Source organism: Andrena cerasifolii, chromosome 10 (genome assembly GCF_050908995.1).
Source record: "Andrena cerasifolii isolate SP2316 chromosome 10, iyAndCera1_principal, whole genome shotgun sequence".
NCBI classification, from domain to species: domain Eukaryota; kingdom Metazoa; phylum Arthropoda; class Insecta; order Hymenoptera; family Andrenidae; genus Andrena; species Andrena cerasifolii.
Window position 1 is genome coordinate 11,087,338 of NC_135127.1, and position 24,146 is coordinate 11,111,483.

The 24,146-nt window shown below is 44.3% G+C and overlaps 2 protein-coding genes and 1 non-coding gene across 3 annotated transcripts; 1 reads left to right on the forward strand and 2 right to left on the reverse strand.

Moving 5' to 3' along the window:
• Positions 1 to 3,234: 3,234 nt before the first annotated feature.
• Positions 3,235 to 23,980, reverse strand: LOC143373776 (muscle-specific protein 20). Its single transcript, XM_076821327.1, has 5 exons — positions 23,817 to 23,980; positions 12,250 to 12,331; positions 5,447 to 5,576; positions 3,629 to 3,749; positions 3,235 to 3,546 (listed from the first exon to the last, which is right to left on the reverse strand). Exons 1-5 carry the CDS (start codon positions 23,838 to 23,840, stop codon positions 3,355 to 3,357), a joined length of 549 nt encoding a protein of 182 aa, XP_076677442.1. The 5' UTR covers positions 23,841 to 23,980; the 3' UTR covers positions 3,235 to 3,354.
• On the reverse strand, positions 12,718 to 12,858 carry LOC143374454 (U4 spliceosomal RNA). The gene has a single exon (XR_013086666.1). It is a non-coding gene; the product is annotated as a U4 spliceosomal RNA (small nuclear RNA).
• On the forward strand, positions 15,556 to 20,690 carry LOC143373778 (myophilin). Its single transcript, XM_076821329.1, has 4 exons — positions 15,556 to 15,719; positions 17,647 to 17,846; positions 17,926 to 18,046; positions 19,691 to 20,690. The coding sequence occupies exons 1-4, from the start codon at positions 15,714 to 15,716 to the stop codon at positions 19,871 to 19,873; spliced, it is 510 nt and encodes a 169-aa protein (XP_076677444.1). The 5' UTR covers positions 15,556 to 15,713; the 3' UTR covers positions 19,874 to 20,690.
• Positions 23,981 to 24,146: the final 166 nt, after the last annotated feature.

Below are 24,146 nucleotides of genomic sequence, written 5' to 3' on the forward strand. Positions count from 1 at the left end.
AACTACATGTATCATATTACGGTAATTCGTGTAGTGGAAACTGAAATACTGAGTGAAGGGAACGTAGAGTAGGTCTGCCGCGCCCTCTACGATTAATAACGGTGACTTTGGGAACTATTAATGGTCTCCTTTTTCAGGTTAATTTGCAATTTGTAATTCGTAGCAAAAAATGTATGTTTGTTATGTACTCAATGTGGAATATGCAAGCATTCAAGCATAAGGAACATTCGTAACAAGGAATCTTAATAGTAAATTCTTTTTATCAGTGCGTTGATTATTTTAATCGTAACTAGTTCGACTTTTGTACACGCGTTTACTCTAGAATAGTCTAGTCTAGAAGGACACGTCGCGGAACTTAATATAAATATTAAGGGATCCATCCTTGGAGCATAGTTGTTAACGACGATATCGAATTAATTAACTCCCAAGTATGATTGGAGGCTAACGCGAGGTCATGGCTAGCAAACTCTACTGTGTAGAACAAAAGTATTTGACGCGTGATAGTAAGAGTGCTACTACCGCAAAACACTTTTGTCGATCGACTAGAGTCGACCCTTCACTCAGAGAGCATATATGCCGAGGAGGTCGCCATGCTACGTGGAAGGCGGATAACGAGTTTCTAGGTCACTCGGATTCAATTGCATTGGGTGCTACAGTACGGAGCACGGTGGAAACGTACCAATGAACTCCACGCGAGCAGAAAACCAGGAACACGAGGAGCCTCGATGGCGAACGTATTGCAGGAAGCTACGACTTTTCTACGCACGCATACTCGGCACCCCTGAACGAAAGGAGTGCGCTGGCAAGGTGTTAATAAAAGTAAACATTTATTTAGGATCGTTTCTACACATCAAAATAATAAATGAAAGTTCGTATACATTCATGTCTGGTAACTCTTTTAATCTTTAGTTGTACGATATTTTGTGTTACTATAATTACTTATCTGGCGAAAAAAGTTGCGCAGTTATTTAGTAGGGTCAAATGTAATGCTAGAAATAAATGTTATCCCATGTATTATATTTTTTTTCTATTCTCAGGAGCAACAGAGGTATTTTTAGGATTTAAGGCAAAACTGGGATGCTCCCTGTCTCGAGACTCCCTGACTCCCCTGCAGCGCATACAAAATATCATTCGCAACAACTATTCTAATTAATAAAATTGCTGCTGTATTCTTCTATTACGCATGTCCTCCCTCTATTCATGTTGCTATGAAATGTTCAAGCTGCATGCAAAATGGAATTATGCTTCAGATTGACTGTTCAGTGAACTGTGTCAACAGTCTGCTCCGACGGAGAGTAAAGTCGACCACTTCTAATAATAATAATGCATGCCTACTGCTCAGTGGTAGTAGTAAGTGCAATTGCAGGCGGAAAGGGTGGGGAAGGTGAGCATGATTCGTATGTACGCGGTTTACGAGTGCGTGAAGAATAGTGGGGCGCAATGATGCGCGGAGCGGCCACTCCGCAGCGCTCCCCTTTTATTAGGAGCGCAGAATACGCGAGGAAGTTACAGCTACAAAGATGATAAAATGAGATTTCTTTTATACCGACTGCAAATAACACAGGAATCTTTTTGACAGTTAAATCATATGGTAAGTCTGCTGTCGCAAGTGTCGATAAGTAGGATAATTTCATCAGTAATTATCACTAGTCGGTAAGAAAATTTAAAGCTGATTGTGTCTAAATTTAGTTCAGGAACACATTGCTTCCTAACTCCTTTAGCACGTCCACTACCCAAACGTGCTTTTTGATTAGAAATACAGAAAATAAAACCAAGTATAATCGAAATCCGGGGATCAATGAGATGGTGCTCTTCGCCACTTCTGCAATCCTATTACAGGGGTTCCCCAAAAACTGGCCTACTCCACGATCGACCCACAAACATGTCATTTCTCAGACAGAGTACACGTCAAGCTTTTCTTGGGCGTTTAATCGACTTCCGCTACTTTTTACTAATCAGAAATATTATATGTATATTCATAACATTGAAAATAGCTGTGGAAAGTATATTATATAGAAACTACAATTCGATATTCAAATAATATCGCCGTAACTTTTCCAGAAATACATTTCCTCGATTGCAAAGGTGAACCATTCAACAAACATGAAATTGTTTGGTGGTTAGAACGTACGGTAAGAAGTACGTTAGGAGGTATGGTAAGAAGTTTCTTAACCGACGGAATTACCAAGCGAACCAACGTGGAATAGCAGTGACGGACCGTCTACGCTCCTAGGACCAGATGTCTGCCTGATCCTTGGGGAGCCTGGCGGTGTAGAAACCGTTCAAGGAACGCATGTAATGCGTGTACATACACGTCACGCCCACTCATCGTCCCTGTCACGTACGTGGCTCGTCGTCATGTACGTGTCCTCCTACCTACATGCGTAAGCGGAAACGAACGTGCATGTACGCCACACAAGTTGACCTTAAAAATGTGTTTGTTCCTCGACGTGCATCGGTGTCTCGTACTACTTGCTCTACGGCAAATAACTACGTGCGGCTACAGAGAACGGAGGCATTCTTTCGTTGGCATTACGTAATATGTTTCATCCGTCGCCTGGCAATAATATATTGTTCGCAAAGCATTCAGAGGAATATTGAAGCACGCAACTGGGTTAGGTTCTTACCCAGGTAAAAGAAAACTTGTACGGAAGCAACTGTGGTATATAATTGTGTTTCTTCTTGTTGCTGAAAATACGTAGGGATATTAAAGTACTTGACAGTTGTGTGGGAAAATGCAGGTTCGTTTTGGCTTGTGGGCTAGTTAAAATTACCAATTTTGTGGGAAAATTTGTGGGTCGTGCCGTGCGCAGGCGTTTACAAACTTTGCAGGTGCAGCGCGAAATTCTGCCTCTCTTGCAGGTGCAAGAATCGCGCAATGAATTTCGGAACAAGAGGTTTTTGAAGTGCCCCGCACCTGCAAGAGAAGCAGATTTTCGCTTCTGCACCTGCAACAATGTTGCAAACCGAAAATCGGCTTCCCTCGATATCGCACAAAGTTGCAAACCGGGATTTTCTTTCACGAACACGTCGATTCTGTTTGCAACATTGTTGAAAAAATTTGTCCCTTGCAACCTTGTTGCAGGTTCGCGGGACGTTAGATTTTAGTTTGCAACATTGTTGCGCCCGTACTAGTCGTTTGAATCCGGTTTGAAACTTCACCGGAGATTCTCATGAGAATTATTTCAAAATGCCTTACAATTAGCGATGGGATACGCAAGTAATTGAAAGCAGTTTCTATTAACACAATTAATTTCATTGTACTTTATATTCTATACATATAGTAGTGTAAATACATTTCACATAAGTAATGTCGAACTATTACAGAAGAATAGTTCCCACAAAGCGTTGACATTACTTCCCCAGAAGTATTTTTCTCGTGGCACCGAAGCTTTGGCCAGCTTGAGTTGCGCCCTTATTGGTACCCGCCTGCAGGCCGATCAACCCTTCGCCGGCTCTCAATTGCTCTTCCGTGAAGTTCCGTTTGTTCTCTTCAGCTGGCTTTGGTCCTAGCCAAGGACCACGCCATTCCGGATGCTTGTAGGTCTGCGAATCAACCCCATCACTGTTTCCGTGGCCACACAGAATTAGACCACTTAAAACGAGACAACATAACAAAGATAATTACCGCACGACCGATGGCGAAAATAGTGTTAGTCACTTGCGCTATGTTCTTCCTCTCGACGAGATCCACCGCTTGGAACAGATCCACGTCGGGCACACCGTATTTCACGCAGGCTTTCTGGAATCTGCAACAATAGCGCGCGAAATTCTGTCGTTATGGTAAAACAGTTAAGAAAAGAATTTGGGAAGGAAAGGAATTGCTAAGATACACAAGAATGTTTGCTTTATCGACTTTGTCGGTAAATGTAGATACCTACTGATGTACAGAATCGAAGAGTCATTGCAGAAGACACTGTAACTGCCAAAATTAGAAAACAAATTGTATCGGGAAATGTTCTACGTGCCAATAGTATAGAACGTAATTTTTGGAAGTCGCAGTGTTTTCTACAAGGGCTGATCAATTAATTCTGAAGAAAGATCGCATATTTGTATCAAAATCCCGTATTCCGTTCTCAATACACAATATATTCAACGATAGTATCAATGGTTATATGGTTAAAGTATTACCAATCGTGATGAGAAACTGATCGTTCACAGTTTGCACCCCATAAAGCGCCAGAATCGCTAAATATCACCTCGGTTTGCGCGGAACGCGTGCCTGCACAGCCGCCATTTTGTTTGTGCCGAGCAAAGTGACGACCGTGGTACGCGAAAAGTGAGGCAGGCCAGTGTTAACGGGCTCTCTGGTTATCAGAAGCGCAGGAACGAGCGGAGCCACGTGCACGCGTGGCGCGACCTCCGCGATGCTGCTGCTCCCTGCGTAGAAAGGGAGTAACGCGGAGTGGCCGCGCTGCGCATCGTTTGCCCCACTACTCAGGAAAGCGCTCTTAAGCATTGAAAACGCGCCAATTGGTGGCATGCGCACGCGACACCGCGGTCAGATGCAGGAGACATCGTGTATGCTACGATGTGCGCGGAGGTGGAATCGCCGAGTCGTTTCTAACAGCTCGAGGACTCAAGTGCACTTTGATATCATTGTCGCGCAGAGAATGTGATACAGTGTAAGCATCAGCTTCGTTTGATATTGCATCAAATATTGACAGATGCATAGAAGAGTGCGTTGAAGATAAGAGAGCCGAATACTATTTCTGCCACGGACTTGTGCAGAGCCATTGGCGAATATAAATTTAAAGACTGCAAAGCAAAGTAATCGACTACTCATCTTGTAAGAATCGTGGATATAGTATATCGAAAGTCGAGATTCGATAATTGTATTGAGACGGATATAGAACAGTGGGTAAGCTTATTTATCTCCATTGTATCCGTTCGAAGTTCACTGCAACGATCCCGACCTCAGACTTTGTTGATACTTATTTACCAGGCTAGCAGGTGCGGCGAGGAAGGCAAGCGCGTCGAATATTCCGGCGGCTGTTCCGGGAACGCTCTCGAAGCGACGGCCGCTCGAGGTCAATAGTCGCGCAACGTTTGATCTCTCGATTCCGACCGAGAGTCGGGTGACCGGGCGCTCTCGACGTCGATAGGTTGCAGTCGAGAATCGTTCGGAAGCAAAACACTGTCGATTGCGTAAACTCGACTGTGCAGCAAGGGAGCATGAAGTCAAGAAAGCTTAACGGTACCTAGCGGACGAAAAACGGCGGGATACCTCCTGCTTATTCATTTCATCCACGCGTATTAATTGATAATCAATTATTCAGATACTAGTACGCGCTAAAGCGAACGAAGCGATCTTTAAACAGCCACTGACGTATGTAAAACTATCGCAAAGCTGAGTGAGCCGTGGACAATGGTTAGCTCGTGTAACGGATATTCCTAAATTAATATTTCCATTTCAGTATAATCATTCCCTCCACGCGATACGTACTGATTCAGATTATCCATCATCTTATAATCTCCACCAGAGGTGTTGATCTTCGTGACAAGTCCGGGCTGCAGTTTGTTCATGAGCTTGCAGAGCAGCAGCCCATCTCGTAACGCGTCTTCGTAACTCACGCCTAGAACACGGGTAACAAATTAATAAAACAAATTAATAAAACCTCTCACCATCGCAGCTTCCCAGTAGCATTGTCCCTCATTCTCCCTTCACCATTTAACGAATTTAACCCAACAAAATTAATACCTCCCGCCCCCCACAGAGCGTTCTCCCAAAACGGGGTGAAAGAGAAAGTAGTCGGCCGACGAAAAGAATGCTGGAGACTACACCGGCACCAGGATAGCAGGGAAAAAGAAACCTCCGCCACCCCTCGCGGCGGCGAGGCTTTAAATATCGCACAAGGAGCACGACATGCGCAGTTCACGGTCGGCCATCGATTTTTATCCCGAGCGCACGATTATCGCCTCTCGAACGAACGACTGTGTTTGTTTCTCTTTTTTTTTTCAGACCACCCCGCCCCTCCCCGCACGGACCCCGCCGGCCCGAGCGGACGGTATCGCCCGCGAAATAATAACGGCGAGGCCTACCGCGCACCAGCACTCGCTCATGGCGCCCCATTATGCCAAGAGGCTCGCCAAGGGGGCATGGAATTTTTTGCCGCCCGACAGAAGGTTCAGGAAAGACCAGCCTCGACTTCCGCTTCGTGGCTTTTTTTGCACTTCGCCGGGGATCTCAACGGCCATCATTGTCTTGCGTTGCCGAGGCTCTCCGCTGACGCGTCTCGTCGCCATTTGAAAGACAAGCTGCATCTCAAACTGCCAGGAGCGCAGCTTCCAGCAGGAGCCTGACAACCGACGCGCGGTGTCATGCCTTGTATCGTTATGCCAACTTTACCTCCCCCCCCCCGCGAGCCCCCACCGCGCCGTCCCAATGGTTGACGTTTCGATGTATCGAACTTATCGACGCGTCACGCTACCTGGTGACCGGCTTCGTAAATTTGCATCGATGCGCCGGCCGCGAAAGAAAGCGCTGCAATCGAGTACCACGTGACCCTCGCCTGGCGTGCAGCGTTGATTTAAATTCGTGCAATTGATTCGCCCTTTGGGGGCGATGAATTAATTGTTTAATCAGGTAGCAGAGGATTTTCAAGGGCTTTCAAGTTAGAAATTTAACAAGTTCACGTATGGTAGCTTTCTAATTCTGTTGCAGGACGAGTTCCAACGCGTTACGGTACGAAGATGTTATTTAATTGTATTTTATTCTTGCCGAAGAACTCGACCCGCGCGTTTCTTGAGATTTAATGTGTTGCGAAGGTATTTCCAGTAATATATGTAGGGATGTTAGGTGATCAGGGCAGGAGTAAACTGCACACTCGTGGAAAAGTAAAAAAGGCTTATTTATTGTAAAGAATAGGTTCAGGCGAGGATGCCTCTCGTTCGACGGACTCTGCAGGACTGACTTCATCCATTCTTATCTTGCGCTCCACGAGATTCACACTTACAACACACACACTCTTGACACGCACTCGGGTCACCCAAACTCTCTGCATGCATTCGACGAAACCATTCAAACCTCACACCCCTGACGCATTCGATACTCCACTATAAACATCCGCTCTCGATCCCAATCGCTCTGGCCCAAACATACTTTGTCAATCAAACAGTCTTCGCACTCCCACATATATATACAGTATATATGAATACGAAATTTACAGAGTCCCGAAGAAAACGTATGAAGCTTTGAATAGTGCCTTCTGAGTGTACGTGAATTGTAAAACGGTATTCACTGTGATTGCTGGGAATATGTAGATCATGGCGGGAATTTATATTGGCAGGAAATTTCGCGAAGCCTCGCATAACAGAATTAAAGTGCCAGAGATCGATGTACTCGAATCTAAAATTCTAAAAAAAAACTCCTTTCATTCGATACACTCAGGAAGCACAGCATCAGCTTTACAAGAACATTTTCGGACCCAGAAATACACGTTAGCTGTTCAAAAGACTACTATCCTGATCCTACAAGGACGACGTGTCACGTGGTCCCCGGCGGAGAGGGCACCGCCTCTAATGCCTACCCCAAAATCTGCTCGCCTAATACAAAACTGGTCGTCTGCTTGAATTTTCGATTGACGAGCCTTCGACAGCCGATCGCTTTCAGATACGCTGCCCACCCCCGTTCAATTAACCGTGCACCCGCCCCTAAGCAATGAAACAATTACCTACAAACAGCCACCTACCACAAATTAAAACTCAGAGAACCCTAAAACAGCAGTATACATACAACATAAATACAGCTAAGTATCATCAGGAAAATCCACTTGGCCTAATAAAAAACAATAGCGCACCTTCAACAAATTACTTTCTCGAATTCGATGCTGAATTTCCAAGCAGATTAATCCGCTAAAATGCTATTTAGAAAGTAATAATTATCGCTGACTGAATGGAGACAATTGCGAAGAAAACCATTCGCAGGAAGAGCTGCCAGTTTCCAAGCGCAACATGTCCAGTCCGACCACGCCAATCAAACGCGTCGAGGGAGCCCCGCCGCTTTTCCACGATATCCAGGAAACAGCCGCGACCGACAGCAGCATCCAGCCTCCGGAGCGGGCCGCGGTAAACAAGCGTGACAAGCTGATACGTTCCTGGTAGCGTCGAAACGCGATGAGATGTCGTAAACGCGAGAAGATGACAGAAAATCGATAGAGCGCCTTCGGAGGCCGGTGGCCCGCGGTGCCCCTTGCGAGACTCTTCCCCCGTTTCTTTCGCGCACCGCCGAACGGAGGTGCCAGTGATGCTGGCCTGGTATTTTTCAGACGCCCCGTGTCTTATTGCTGTCTTTGTTCCCGTCCGATATCCGTCGAAAAAATATCAGCGCCTCGGCGATATGTATTGGTGGATCGGGGCTGTTTCTGCTTCTAATACTACCCTGATACGTTGACACGTCATGATCGTCATGTCTCGACAGTTTGACGTAAAATCGATAAGCCGCTGCGGGCGCCCGCGGGCTTGTGTGCATGCGTGTGCATATTTTAATTGCTTTCTGGGCTGGTGTAATGCTTCGTATTGAATTGGAACGGGTGGTGCCGATTAAGGGGCGCTGGTCGGTGTGCAGTTCGATTTGGGATAGAAAGTAGCTGTGGTATTAGAATTATTGCGATGTATAATTATTTTTATACAGCGGAGTTGTAATTGTAAATTGACAATGAGTCGGGGGGATTGGACGCGGGGAATGGATGTCGCGTGGTTTTAATGAAACGCGTTACCGTGGCGAGAGACCGCGAGACAGCGGGCAGTTCCGCGGTCAAAGAACGCGCCTGCTCGGTCCGGTATCGATTTACCGTCAGTTTCATGTCATAAAGACGTCAAACGCACGGTTTTCACCAGGACAACATCCCCGGGCTGAATTTACGACCAGCTGCGAGCAACAGGTCCGGCGGGAAAGTGTTATCGCGCACGCTGAATCACCTTTTCCCCTCCGTTCCTGCAACGCATTCTACCATAACGTAACTATCAACACGCCAACCTGGAGTCTACAGTCCCTCGATGTAACTACGTAATCAAAATACCATCGAGTCTAAATAGAATCGAGCAAATAACGCCATTTCTAAATCTAAGAAAGTCAACAGTTAAATGTCACACAAGAGGGTGCCTAAGAAAGTGGCTAAATATTTCATATAAATATTACATTGACTCTGTAACAAATATTATTTCCTCTGCGCACGAAATTACGCATAAAAGCACGCAAGCTTGACCGACGAAACCGTATAGATTTATAGAGCATAGGCGCCCCCAGTGCTCGCCCCGAAGTGAAACATAGCTCGGGGTGACAACCTGTTGCGCTCGCTCGTAAATCTACCCCGAGGCTGCAATCCTGGTAGGCTTGTCTCAGAATGACGTCATTGACGACCCTTTGACAGACAACTGACATCCGTCGACGTCCTCCGTAGGAGCCCTTCCCCCAATCGAGACGCGGCTCCTTCTGTGTCCGACGCGCATTCTTATTTTCTGAACGTATGTAGCTGGCGGGAGGGGTGCACGAACACAGCGGCAAGCAAGCCCCGCGTCAGTGCGACGGCCATAAATTCATCTACTACCCCTCCGTGCTACCCTAGTAACCGTGAGCTTTCGTGACGTCACGCGACGTTACGTGACGAACCGCTCGACATATCGACAGCTGACACCCGGAACGCCTATTGAAATCGGCGCGAGGAAGGGGTTGCCTTGTTTAAGGCTCTAAGGGCATTGTTGCGCGAAAAGAATCGATGCGCGCACGTTGACGTCGACGTGGCGGGCAGGCCATAAATCCCTCAAACGTCTGCTGGTGCCCTGGTGCCGGCAAGCAGTTTCTGCCACCGTGACGAACGGATGAGTGACATTTCCCTCCCTCGAAGCTCATCGCGTCTCCCCTGTCGGGCTTTAAGCTACCCTTCCGATAGAATCACGCAGCACGCGTGGACTTAGTTCTGGGAGCGTGGCAGCTTCCACTGTGTTATCTATTTAGCCATAGCGGACGATCGCTAATTAATATCGAGGCGAGTGGCACGATAATGTAAATACGAGGGGGGTGGGGCGCAGGGAAGGATGATACCGTGGTGTGAATGTGTTTGACACCTTAGTAGACCGTGTTGCTCTATGAGGGGGAAGTCGAAGGGTGTGTGACGCGAGGAGGAAAGAAGAAATGACCAGTGCGATGCTCGTGACTCAGCTATCCGTGGCGATGTATGCGACCCTGTTACATTGGCGTCCTTACGACGTATCATGATGAACAGATGACGCTAAATCAATACTCGTCGTCGGCATGCGAGCGATTGTTAAACGTCGTTTAACGAGGCTCGATTACGTGGCAAGCTTTTGCCACGTTACGTAACTGGAGACAAGCTGACAATCCCAATAGCAACATACCACGAACGTAATTCTAAATAACTGTAACAAAGATTTTTAAGTTTCTACAGGTCAAGATTCATATTTAAATAATTACTAGTACGCGTGAAATCAAATTGGATATCATTCTTGAGAGATATCTTGTCACTTGTACGTTCCAATGTATTGAACGAAATCGAGTTTAATATTCGTCCGAGATAATTCCACAGTCGAGGGGGAGAAGACTCCTCCCACTCTCTGGCTTGAAAAATGCTCCAAAGTATGTACAAATTGTTACGCGAGGGTCGTGTCCAGCATGCCTCGCGAGCTTCCAGGAGCAGGCTAACATCACCACCGAAAGATTCAGGGATTCTGGAATCCGTCGCATTCCGATCGCGTTATCGCGGCGGGGAATGATCTCGGGGGCGAGTCAGAGGCAGAAGAAGCGGTCGACCGCGTTGGCGATCGAGCGACGGTCATCCAAGTTCAATTTTCAGCGAGTCAATAACATCAAAAGCTTCGAGTACCCGGCTCGCATCATCGCGTGGAGCTTTCGCGCCTGGCTAGATGGGAGTGACACTGCGCGACGACGCCTCGAGCGATAACCCACAGCACCGTGGACAAAGCCGTCTGAAGTACATTCCCCGATTGCTCTAATATCGCCGATAGCTCGATAGCAATGTATTAATAGAGTTAAAACCGAAGGAGAGCTTGTCATTTAAGAAGCAACCTCTGAGTAAAATCAGTAGAGGAATACAGTTGAACTCTTCAAGTAAGAATACTATATTCTTTCTGGTGTGTTTCTCCGCGGAGGGCTTTGTATTTAATTTCTCTTCTGCTACCTAGAACGGTGCGCTCGTGACAGGTACGCCCCGAATCGACTGACACCAGGCGCGCACTTGGATAAGGAAGCTTCCTGGGAGTAAAAGAACCTCTTGCCTGGGCAGCGTCGCGGGGGGTTTGCAATGGCGCAAAGAATCTAGAAAAAGGAGCGCGAACAGAGGGGCGATGAATGTTACTGATACGGATTATACGATTGATTCTTGCGCAAACCGAGACGCGCAATCCTTATCCCCAACGCGACGATTGCGTCGACGCCTGGCGTATTTCTTGAACCAGGGGTGCACGTGTGGCACAAGGGTTGCTGCGCGCGTGCCGTTCAATAGGGGTGGCTCCGGTGACGTAACAAAGCGCGCGTTTTAGTAGGAGAACATGTAGAAACGGAGGGTGCGACTACCCCAGGAATTCCAGCCGTCAACCCTCTTCCCTGTGGCACCCAACCTCCATTCTTTCCTTCAGGCTTTTGTCACAAAAAACTACCAGCATCAAGATCTACGTGGAGTGGCGATACTATATGTATAACTGCTTCTCGTTCTGATTGTCTGTAATTTCTAATTAATTTCTTTAAGCTGCAAACGAATTGAAAGCATTATTAACGTATTTGCCAGGTGTTCTTTTAATATTCTTTTCTGTTCCGGTCATACGTAAGGAACCCCAGTAACTGACCTAGCGAACAAGCTTAACCTTTGCGACGTCACCCAGCCTGACATTCCTACCCGGGCACCATAGAGGTCCAGATAGCCCCGCGTTTATTACGCGGACCGCGAACGGGGGTGGTGATATTGACACGCTTTTCGAACCACACCACCTCCGAAGAACAGGAGTTCATATATGGAAGGCGCGTATGCCAGGGGAGTGGTGTCATCGATAAAGTTCAATCAAACGTGTGCGCGGACCTTTCCGTCAGATCGGGCGATTCAATCCAAGCGTGATGTAATCTAAGATAGGCATATTTCAGAGGCATAGATCGTGAAATGTCAAGTTAAAATAGTTAGATTGACCAGGTGCAGGTGTAGGGAGAAAAAGAAACAATAAAATAAAATGTATCAACTATTGATTGATTATAAAAGATCATTATTAATGAATTTCACAGACCTGCTGGAAACTTCTGCCCAATTACTGTCTCGATCCATTGCTGGGCTTCCGCCTCCTGGCTCGCTTCACGTTTACCAGCAACCTACGAGCAGAACACGAAGACTATTTTAATACTTTTTCACATTATCGATACTTCAGCGTGTGTATACTTATGTCTCCCCTGGCGTGATTAACGATGGCCGAATATCTTGGGAGATGGATGAAGTCTTACTTAGATATTTTTAAGTAACACACGCTTCCTTCCTTCTACACGTGTCGAATATTCATTAAGTTTATTTTTGAATATGGGAGGAACGCGACCACGGGTAAAGTATCAAAAATTTGTATCGTTTAAAAGTGTAAAAACGTCATATATCACGTCATACGTCCCCTCATCGAAACTAAATAAATAAACGAGAGTATAAAACTACTTATCTCATCTCTCTCGCCTGCGCCGAGATAATTCTGCTTTCTGAATAAGTTCATCAGTTTCCGCAGAAACTTTCAAAAATTGCCGTAGCCGATGGTATTTCACATCGTCATGGCGGGGTATTGGTAAAAGTTTTCAACTAGCAATAATCGCACCTCGGTAGAACCTCATTGGTTACGATATCGCCACTGCGCAAAGCTAACGAGTTCGTCTTTCCCAGCCCTACTAATAACGCCGCCGTAAGCTTTCAGCAGTGAGAAACCTCTCCGCCACGTCTCCACCTGGCGGCAAGGTGGAGAACTAACCAAGGAAAGCGCAGATACTGTATCCAGACCCTACATCCTACATTCGCACAAAGTCAAACATAAATTGAACAAAACCGACAAACTCTCACGAGCCTAATATAATCCAACAATATCCCAAATGCAAATAACCATTTAATATTTACTACACTACATTTAAAACAGCGAACACCTATCAATTACGACAGATACTCCTTTTCTATCTAAAAAGAAAGTTCCCCGGCTGTCGCGTGACGAGCGGTAAACAGCGGATCTGCAATTGAGTGTAAGTAGAGATCGGTTAAGTATTTGCTGGAAATGCATCGTGGCAGGGAAGCACGGCAGCAGGAGGTGGCGTTTTAAGTTACGCGCGTAAACGACGCCCCGCGATAGAGTCTTGCTGCATTCTTTGCCCCCCCCGTGTACCTGTTGCTCTTCAGGGGGGGCATTTTGTAAAATCAACTTCTGCCACGCGAATTCGATTTCCGTTGCGCAACTCGAGGCCACGGCGTGCGAGCCTCGGGAGGAGCCGTTCCAGGCCGAACAGGCAGAAGACGTTGCGTTACGATAAACTTGGAAACGGCGTCGATTGACGGGATCTAAACTGGGCGGTGGCCTCACCCTTCGAAGTGGCCAGGGTCCAGAAATTACGGCGGTTTTTGCTTATCGGCGTTTTCATCTGGCGTCGGTCCACCGAGTCGATTAGCCATCTCCTTTTCTTGCGAAGCACACCCACTTGTTTGGGATTCCCAAGGCGTCGCGACGTCAGCGTCAACAATAACGGGCGGATCATCGTAAACGACGATCACGCGCTGCCGCTGAATAAATCTGTCCAGGATACCTACGTGTTCTATTTCAGCGGATCGAACAGGTTTCATTGTATGAACGTGGAAACTTCGCGAAGGATTCCAAGATTGCTACCCTTTTTAAGGGGTGCACATTTTATTGGGGGAGGGGAGGGGTGTATCGAGTCTTCCAATTTTAGTGGTAGTATGCGTGTTGAGGTATTTACTCATAGGTACATGAATTAATCAATATTTCTCGAGTACGCGATATTAGGCACACTTTTTTCAGGACCCGATTTTTGCATGTTTAGATTTGTTGAATTCCTAATTAAAAATTTGCAGGTTTCAACGATTCTAACTTATGCCACATGAAAGATGAATATTTTCTCTTTACTTTGAAACGAATTGCATGCAAAAATATCAATTATTATTCAATTGACAGCGATTTAAGTTTTACTAGGCGTGTTGTATTCCGTATTTTTCGTATTACTTTTATTTTATTAAATAACTTTATGCAAATAACGGAAACTAAGACGATTACAGATAAATACTAGATTATAGATTCAGAACTAGATTCTCGTGTCCAGACTATTCGGACTGAAGTGCTCAAGTGCTTCTGACTGGAAGAATTGCGTGTACGGTTTTCGGTAAGCTGAAAAGTGGGGGTTGTCCTGAGTTTAACGGTCGTTAAGGGATGAGGCATAGAGATCGAGGTTGAAGGATGAGTAATAGGGTACGGATAAGGTCATAAAAGAAGGACTTCAGGATGCTTACTATTGCTATCTGGAAAACTACCGCGCTGACTAATACTTTATATAGATTTAAATGACGTTGGTATACAACAGGCGATATTATGTACAGTCACCCTATACGGTGTTGGGTTGAAACGGTTATTTCACAGATAGGGAAGTGAATCAGATATTAAAACAGAGCGCAGAATATTATACCGAGCAGGTGAGTCTCTAATTATTTTCGGCAATGTATCATCGAAGAGTTTTCGTGTAGGTATTCTCATGTGCAATAGGTAGGATGTAGGTACGTTTTTAGAGGCTCTGCAAAACTTCAAAGGGAAGATCGCGCCGGGAAGGGCCAAGAAGATGAAGAAGGCTCGCGAGACGCAAATACAAGCAGCCTAAATTGCAAACCAGTTATGATGTGTAACGGAAGGGTCTTTGAACCACAGCTGGGAATCTACGGTGAAACTTGCACCACTGCGGCCTCCATTCGATTAAAATCAATGCCTCCTAGACTCTAAATTAACCCAATCCAAAATTCTCTGTAGGGTAGATATTTCAATATTGTATACTAAAAAAAAATTGGTTTAATAAATATTTGTTGATTTCACCGAGCAAAAAACCCAGCAAAAAATAACACTATTAACTAACAACTTTGTAAAAGCGAAGCACAATAGTTGTAATTTATAAAAAATAACACCGTACATCTAGATTGTTATTACTAAATTTTACATCGGTTTATATGAAAAACGGGACTTTCAGCCCCACCCTATCCTACCTAAGGAACACATTACACCAATAATAAAAATAGGAGAACTCCCAAACTGTTCGATCTTCCCCCACTGATCTCCGTAAATACTCCACTAGCCACCAACACACGTATACAAAATTTACAATCTACTCGGCTACCTTTTCCTTCACTTCCCCAAACCACCCCTGCATTCTCCTAAGCAGAAAGACCCTTTAAGCCCATTAGAAATCCCCATCTCGTCCAGCAAACGAGACTGCAGTGTCAAGATCTGGTTACAGGGGCGGGGGTGTGTGAACAGCGAGCGGGCAAGCGGCCAAAGAACACTCGTTCCTGAATGTCGGCGTAAAGGATACGGCGGAGGGGAGGCTGGCATATAGCGTCGCGACGCACGGCGTCCGTCTTAGTCTTTGGTCAGCGTGATCGTTCAAAAGTCGCTTATCGGGACACCTGTGTGCTCGAGTCAACGTCCACCAGCGAACGAAAAAATAAAGGAACAGAGGAAACATGCCGGTACGTCCTCGCCAGCGAGTGTGCACATAACGAGGGAGCAGTGTTTCAGCCGCGCAGAAACGCGATACAATAACAATACCGCGGCGTAGCCAGCGAGCCACAGAGTTTAGCAAAGTGAAGCTCGAACCAGCTGTCGCGTTAATAGTTTTCTGTTTCGTTGTCGCGGTTTGGCCGCGGTTATTCGTAGCATCCTAATTACGTTAGACCTTGGGCTATTTCGTTCTGGCGGTTCTCCCAAAATACTGGATTAATCTTGACGCTAGGGGGGACGCGCGACGTTGCAAAACAAGGGAAAACGTGGCTTGCGAACGGGGGACCGTGGAGGATTAGGGGGAACGGTGTACGCGGCGGAGTCGTAAGCATCCGATTTTAGTACCGCGGACGAGCTTGTGTACAGATCGTTGACGCAATGGGAATCGCGGCACGGTTCTCAAACAGCGATTTGTGCCGCCGATCGACTTTGACGCGTAAGTCCGCCCCCGCCTCGCGAGCAGTGGGGTATTTATACCCTAAGACAAATATCCTTGCGTAATATCGAGGCTCGCGATTCCTCCGCGCGGAAATAGTGATTTAAAAAGCCTGTGGCTCTAGCGACGACCTTCGAATGTAAATTGAAATCATGGGGTGGGATTTGAACGTAGAATAATAGATAAGCTTTGCAGAGCTGCAGCTTGAATTGAAATTGCAGGGCTCAGTGTTACCTAACAAGAAACCCTGGTCTCTCTCTAATTTCTCAAAACGCTAGCAGTAAATCATCGGAACGACACCGTTCGAACGTCGAGATGGTGAAATAATGGCGGGACAAATGGCTAATTAGGGAGGATGAATCGGGCGCCACGCGAGACACCGTCGTTCGGAGCGTGCCCCGCGGCCAAAAGCGCAACCCCCAATGTACGGGTGCTAGACGTTGACCGATGTAACTTTAAATTTAGGGAATCGTTGCACCACGTGTCACGTTCACGAAACGTCCTCGAGAAACGGATACTGATCCCGACGAACGAATACGCCGCTCCTCTTCAGAATGGGGCTTAAAATACACCCCGGGCGCGCGTTCGACGTGGAACACGTTGCTTGACACTTCGCAGACAGCCTGGAGATTTCCCTGCAAACCAGCTGCCGATCCTCCCGCTAACTAAGCTGCAGCTAGGAATGCAGTGGATCGGACACACCGGGCTGGTTGTTAAGCAATTCCGTGGCCCTTCGATTATTAGTAACTCGTCGCGCGTAGCGAAACTATGCGTAGAAGATACGCAGCTCGAATTTCGCGGAGCGTAGAGGCTGATTTCTGCTATAAATACTGATTTATCGCGGACAGACGGATGCCAGATCGCGTTTGCGTCGGTCGGCCCGCTGGCGTCGTAAATCAACGCGAAAGTAGTTAACAAATTGCTTACAATACACGCTTAGGTAGCAGCGGACCTGGCTCCAATAACTTCAATTATTTTTACCAATTTCATTCAGAGGAACGAAATAAAGACAGGGTAAGGAGGGTTGAAAATCAGTTGGCGATAAGTGGCTTTCATTTCACGGAGTCGAAATGATTTTTGCGGGTGCGTTGATAGGAAAGCGACGGGGCAGAAAATCGTTGTCAATCTGCCAGGCGGTGTAATTCCGTCCGATTGCGAGGATTTTACTAGAAATCAGTAAAACTTTCCGGGGTTCACACGGCACGGAAACAGGTGGCCGTCGAACGGTTCTTGCCAGTTTTAATAAAAGCCAACGAATCGGCCGGCGTATTTTATTTCCGACGTTCGTTTTATGCCCCCCGGTAACGTAACACCGTCGCGATCTATTTTCGCGCACCCCTGTCGGACGTTTTTAAATCGCTCGAGGGCTCGCTGGATCGCGTCGCGGTTCTCGAGGGGGAAGGATGTCCTGCGCGGATCTTTGAGCTCTTAAGGACGAACCTCTGGTCTCTGATTCGCAGGCTCGCAATAAGGAACAGGAAGCTGAGGTGTTGGCCTGGATCGAGGCCGTTCTTGGGGAGAAACTTCCGCCTGGAAACTACGAGGACATACTGAAGGATGGCGTCGTCTTGTGCAAGCTCGCCAACAAACTGGCGCCAGGGTCGGTGAAGAAGATCCAGGCCAAGGGAACCAACTTCCAATTGATGGAAAATGTGCAGAGGTATTGCGAGAGCATCCGCGTTTGTTAAAGGAAGCCTGCCACTTTAGTGGGTTTCTAATCGCTCGACGCGTTTATGCAGATTCCAAGCCGCCATCAAGCAGTATGGAGTTCCGCAGGAGGAAATCTTCCAGACGGCTGATCTGTTCGAAAGACGCAACATCCCACAAGTTACTCTGTGCCTGTACGCGCTTGGTAGGATTGTGAGTATCTTCGAGCAAAGGTTCTCGAATAAACACTTTGCACGGCGCGTGGGGTGTTCTTCTATCGGTATTTTCTGGGAGGCATCGGAAGTATTGCCTCGAGTCTTGATGAATGAAGTCTCGGGGTGAGTAGCCCCGGCCTTATACGGAATGTATAAAGTTACACGGAGAAGTAAATTTGAGTCAAATTGACCCAGTATCATATATTTACGAGAAATGTGGACATAAAAATAGATCACAGTTCATTTAATTATTAATTTAATTTTTAATATTTCAATGTTTCAATGTTTCAATGTTTCAATGTTTCAATATTTCAATATTTCAATATTTCAATATTTCAGTATTTCAATATTTCAATATTTCAATATTTCAATATTTCAGTATTTCAGTATTTCAGTATTTCAGTATTTCAGTATTTCAGTATTTCAGTATTTCAGTATTTCAGTATTTCAGTATTTCAGTATTTCAGTATTTCAGTATTTCAGTATTTCAGTATTTCAGTATTTCAGTATTTCAGTATTTCAGTATTTCAGTATTTCAGTATTTCAGTATTTCAGTATTTCAGTATTTCAGTATTTCAGTATTTCAATATTTCAATATTTCAATATTTCAATATTTCAGTATTTCAGTATTTCAGTATTTCAGTATTTCAGTATTTCAGTATTTCAGTATTTCAGTATTTCAGTATTTCAGTATTTCAGTATTTCAGTATTTCAGTATTTCAGTATTTCAGTATTTCAGTATTTCAGTATTTCAGTATTTCAGTATTTCAGTATTTCAGTATTTCAGTATTTCAGTATTTCAGTATTTCAGTATTTCAGTATTTCAGTATTTCAGTATTTCAGTATTTCAGTATTTCAGTATTTCAGTATTTCAATATTTCAATATTTCAGTATTTCAGTATTTCAGTATTTCAGTATTTCAGTATTTCAGTATTTCAGTATTTCAGTATTTCAGTATTTCAGTATTTCAGTATTTCAGTATTTCAGTATTTCAGTATTTCAGTATTTCAGTATTTCAGTATTTCAGTATTTCAGTATTTCAGTATTTCAGTATTTCAGTATTTCAGTATTTCAGTATTTCAGTATTTCAGTATTTCAGTATTTCAGTATTTCAGTATTTCAGTATTTCAGTATTTCAGTATTTCAGTATTTCAGTATTTCAATATTTCAGTATTTCAGTATTTCAATATTTCAATATTTCAATATTTCAATATTTCAATATTTCAATATTTCAATATTTCAATATTTCAATATTTCAATATTTCAATATTTCAATATTTCAATATTTCAATATTTCAATATTTCAATATTTCAATATTTCAATATTTCAATATTTCACTAGTGCAATATTTTAATATTTTGAGAATTTAAATTTCTACAAAAAAAATTAAATAAAATTTTTTAAAAATTATTATCATTATTTATTACTTAATCATATGAAAGAGTTTCAAGTAATACCTACACTAGTAAAGGAGAAATGAGGATTTGTACCTCGATTTTGGTTCAAAATGCCGGTTCGAAATTTCCGTACAAGGTTTAAGTAACACGTTCCCGCCAATACCGGTCGCCATTCAAAGTGTTGCTAGTCTTTGCCTGTTAACAAGGGTTACTCGCTAATTGCCACTACGATTTTTCTGTCCAGACGCAGAAACATCCCGAGTACAACGGACCTTCCCTAGGCCCGAAGATGTCGGAGGAGAACAAACGAACGTTCACGGAGGAACAGCTTCGCGCGAGCGAAGGCCAACTGAATCTGCAAATGGGTTTCAACAAAGGCGCCAGTCAAGCTGGCCACGGTGGTTTCGGTGGTACTCGACACATGTAAACGTCTCCTTGCAACGTGCACAATCGCGTTGCTGACGACGTTCTAGGTATAGATACCCTTTTTGCTACTTGCTACCGATCTCCGAGCGCTATGGACGCCAGGGCGCGACCGGTTCGAGATCTCCTCGTCGTCAGGCTCCGCCGAAATTCGACCGCGCTCAAAAATCACCTATATCTGCTTTCTTTTCGATGGACGGTGGAGGAGGAGCGTTCTGAGGTCGCTGGGAAACTGTGCAGGCCGAAATCTGTTTGTAGGAACATCTTGCTGAGAATTTGTTGAATCGTAGCGTTCTCTGTGTACGTAAATGTGAGATCCAAGACACAAATGGTGTTAATTAAATCCTCTACGCTGTAATTATGCATTCATACACTGTACACTTTAATCTTCCACTAAGCACACATAACACACACACACACACACACGATGCAACACGTAGGTACACTATACATACACACACACATTCTAAACACAATTTATACTCACACGCATGCACACATACACATGATCGTATACACACACACAAACACTTGCTAAGTGCATAATTAGCAGAAACGAACTTCTTGGCGATGATTTTTCGTTGCGACACGACGCAAAGTGCCAACAGAGCATTTGTCACTAGCACCGCATGAAAGAGAGGAGATTTATCCGCGACGAGCTGGATCTCGCAGTTACTGCAGCATGTGTTGTGAAATTTAGATCTGTCAATTGGAATGTATAATCCCTTTTCTATGATTTCTAATCGCCCTGTCGCAACTTGCGAACGATATGTAAACGGCAAGTGTATCGAATAAAGAGGCAGCGCTGCTATTTTCTATTACCTGTATTATTATGAACGTAGTCCTATTAAGTACTTCTATTGTCCAAGGAGACCCCAATGACCACGCTAGGCTACCTCCATGTTTACAATAAAATGACAAGAGACAAGAGATCCGGTGCAACTTCAGAGTAAAATCTAGTGAAATCACTCAACGGTTGAGCCTGCTGAACGCAGGCATTGATAAACCTTTCTAACGAACGATAAACCAACTAATTATTTTCCACATGATGTTCCAAAAACTGAGGTGAAGAAAGACAGTGCAGAATTCGAGGATCCCTCTGTCTCGTGCTAAGTTCTTGAGACATTAATACACACTTCTTTCCGCGGGTAATGTGGCAATAACAGAACCAGCATGAAAATACTGTCAATTAAGTTGCGCGGCTGGCAAACCTCGTGGGAGCAACTGAGTGGCGGATTTAACGAGCAGTCGATGCACATAGGAGTATTTGTATAATAAAACCGGACAAAAATATTGTATGTACATTGCAAAAACAACATAACACTTTTAGGCATCTTGTTTTAAAATTGGGATTCATTAAACCTATTATTGATCGTTCCACCAGGGTGGAATTCCACGATGAAGCTGTTAGAAATACTTCTAAAATACAAAACCTTTTGCGTACAAAAAAAGGGTCCCATCTTCCAAAGAAAATTATGATTTATCCCAACACTGTATTTTCTTTTGTTTCCCATAATTTTCATACCACGCGCGAGTAAATTTATTTGTGTAATTCTATTAGGTACATGGGGTGTCCCAGAACGTTTGCCACCTGGGTCCTTTTTCCGAAATTCGTCACTGCAACAACGCATCCTCGCTAATGTAGTATTCAAAGAGGCGTTATAATATCGTTTTATCAAAGTCTATATTAAAAATTGAATCCTCCAGGGACACACGGTTTCGATCTCCATCCCGCCCGCGCAGGCCTCAAGTTGGGCGAGCTAATTTCGGCGCACCAGCCACGGAAATACCGTGGCGGCTTGTTTGTAAATAAACCTTGCCGCGAGACTCGTGCCGTCATCGCGACACAATTTTTTTTCATTCCCCCTTTTTCAGTTTGTTTCTTTTGGAAAGTCGAATGCAACGCGCCCGTCGCATCGCGAAACTTATTCGCACTTTTGCTTACCTTGGCACGTCGCGACGCCTTTCGGTTATTTCTAGATCGTTCTGTAGACTTTAACGTCGCGTTGCGATACCTATCCCATTTTTATCGGTTGAGAAAAATTAGGAAATTAATGTTAATGGATCTAATACACATTTTCTCGACGATCACCTTTCAATAAATGATTATATTCGAAGTGGAATGTGTAGAAATTTAAATAGTTTGCCCTGCGTTCCTTCGATCAATTCATATTTATAGAAACCTTATCTTACGTCTTGAAAGATAATTCAGCGTGGTTCCTTAATAAAATTCTGCTTCGCTCTGGCGACTAACTTCACGCCGAAATCCTCGCGCAGCCTTTCGATTAGGGCTGGGACTATTTGTCGAATTTTTCGGTATTCGAATATTCGAATACTTCAGTTGCTCAATTATTTGGCGAATATAATTCGAATATCCAAGTATTCGAATACTATTCGAATATTTAAGTATTCAAATACTGATGTATTCGAATAGTATGGTGTGAATTATAAATCAAGTTCTTTAGGTTCACTTGTCAGCTAATTTTGACCGACTTCACATCATACTATTCGAATACTGAAATATTCGAATACTGAAATATTCGAATACTGAAATATTCGAATACTGAAATATTCGAATACTGAAATATTCGAATACTGAAATATTCGAATACTGAAATATTCGAATACTGAAATATTAGAGAACTGAAATATTCGAATACTGAAATATTCGAATACTGAAATATTCGAATACTGAAATATTCGAATACTGAAATATTCGAATACTGAAATATTCGAGTACTGAAATATTCGAGTACTGAAATATTCGAGTACTGAAATATTCGAGTACTGAAATATTCGAATACTGAAATATTCGAATACTGAAATATTCGAATACTGAAATATTCGAATACTGAAATATTCGAATACTGAAATATTCGAATACTCAAATATTCGAATACTGAAATATTCGAATACTCAAATATTCGAATACTCAAATATTCGAATACTCCAATATTCGAATACTCAAATATTCGATTACTCAAATATTAGAATACTCAAATATTCGAATACTCATATATTCGAAGTTTATTCGTAGCATTCGAATACTTGTAAAATATTCGAATATTAAATTATTCGAATAGTCCCAGCTATACCGATGCGAATTTCTCCGGAGATCGTTAAAAACGTTCGCAGTGAAAATGAAGATTGGAGCGTCCTTCGCGGGAGCGATATGATTGGCCGTGTTCCCACGTGTAAATCAAATTTAAATAGTTTTAACGATGCACGCAGTGACGCACGGATTAGAAATATTCCAGAATTAGAAGCACTTTAATGAAAGCCCGTAAAAATATTTCGGAGACGCCTGCTGAGTCAGATGTGTTCGAAATAGATGGCTTTTGACTGTGTCAAGGGGAAGAAATTCCGCCTCCGCTCCTGTATTCCACGAACGCGTCGCGTGTCTCGCGATACATATTCTGGAAGCTTCGATAAGTAACAATCTCCGAGCTCTGCAACTCACGGCGCCTGGGAGTTGACAACCCGCGCGACACTGCCGTCGAACCGGAGAGTGGCGCGAAACAAACAGTGCGTCACGCTCGACTGCCACTAAATGAGACTTATTAGAGTGCAATCGTAATTTCGATGAACCAGCTTAATAATAATAACCACACTAATCGCCGTTAATATTACCTCGGGATAAATAATAGCCTAGAGAAAACTTTGCAGTGCAAAAAGCAAAGTATAAGGCGCACAAAATAATGTACGTATAATATTCCACATCGTGTCACTAATAAGTTAATGTTCTCCCGTCAATAAACGTGTTATATAATATCATTGATTCTTCTAATTTCAACGACGCCACAGTGTCATCGATTTTTCTTCACAATTTTCTGTCTTCCAGCGTGCACACAGTCACAGTCGATTTATAAGGCCCATACCTAGACTTTGGATCCACTAAACGCGCAGGGAACGCGTAAGGGAGCGACAGTTTGTTCAGCACGTCTTACCTGCCAAAGTGGACGTCCAGGCATGACGAATGTGGTTGACGGGTGTTCTCTTGCGGTCCAGGAAACGTCGGGAGCCGTCAAGTCGGCAGAGCTTAACCCACTCAAGCACAAAAAGTGTGCGCTTCGGCCCTCGTGCTGCGTATATATGCGTGACAGGTGTGCGCTCGTGTTGGTGAACGTGGGGGCGCTTCTATATATGGACCACTTACTCACCACCCTGGTCCACACGCGGCCACCTCCGCCGATATCTTTTCAAACGCGTTCGTAAAGAGCCACGTGAACGCCGACTGGAAATAGTGCGGAGGAACTTTTTCAACGCCCTCTGGAGAA

Coding starts and splice junctions, on each gene's coding strand:
- LOC143373776 (XM_076821327.1), bottom strand. CDS start 23,840: ATGCCTGGACGTCCACTTTGGCAG. Junction 12,332..23,816: donor CTGGACGTCCACTTTGGCAG/GTAAGACGTGCT, acceptor TTCTGCTCGTAG/GTTGCTGGTAAACGTGAAGC. Junction 3,750..5,446: donor ATGATGGATAATCTGAATCA/GTACGTATCGCG, acceptor CTATTGTTGCAG/ATTCCAGAAAGCCTGCGTGA.
- LOC143373778 (XM_076821329.1), top strand. Junction 17,847..17,925: donor TTGATGGAAAATGTGCAGAG/GTATTGCGAGAG, acceptor GCGTTTATGCAG/ATTCCAAGCCGCCATCAAGC. Junction 18,047..19,690: donor TGTACGCGCTTGGTAGGATT/GTGAGTATCTTC, acceptor TTTTCTGTCCAG/ACGCAGAAACATCCCGAGTA.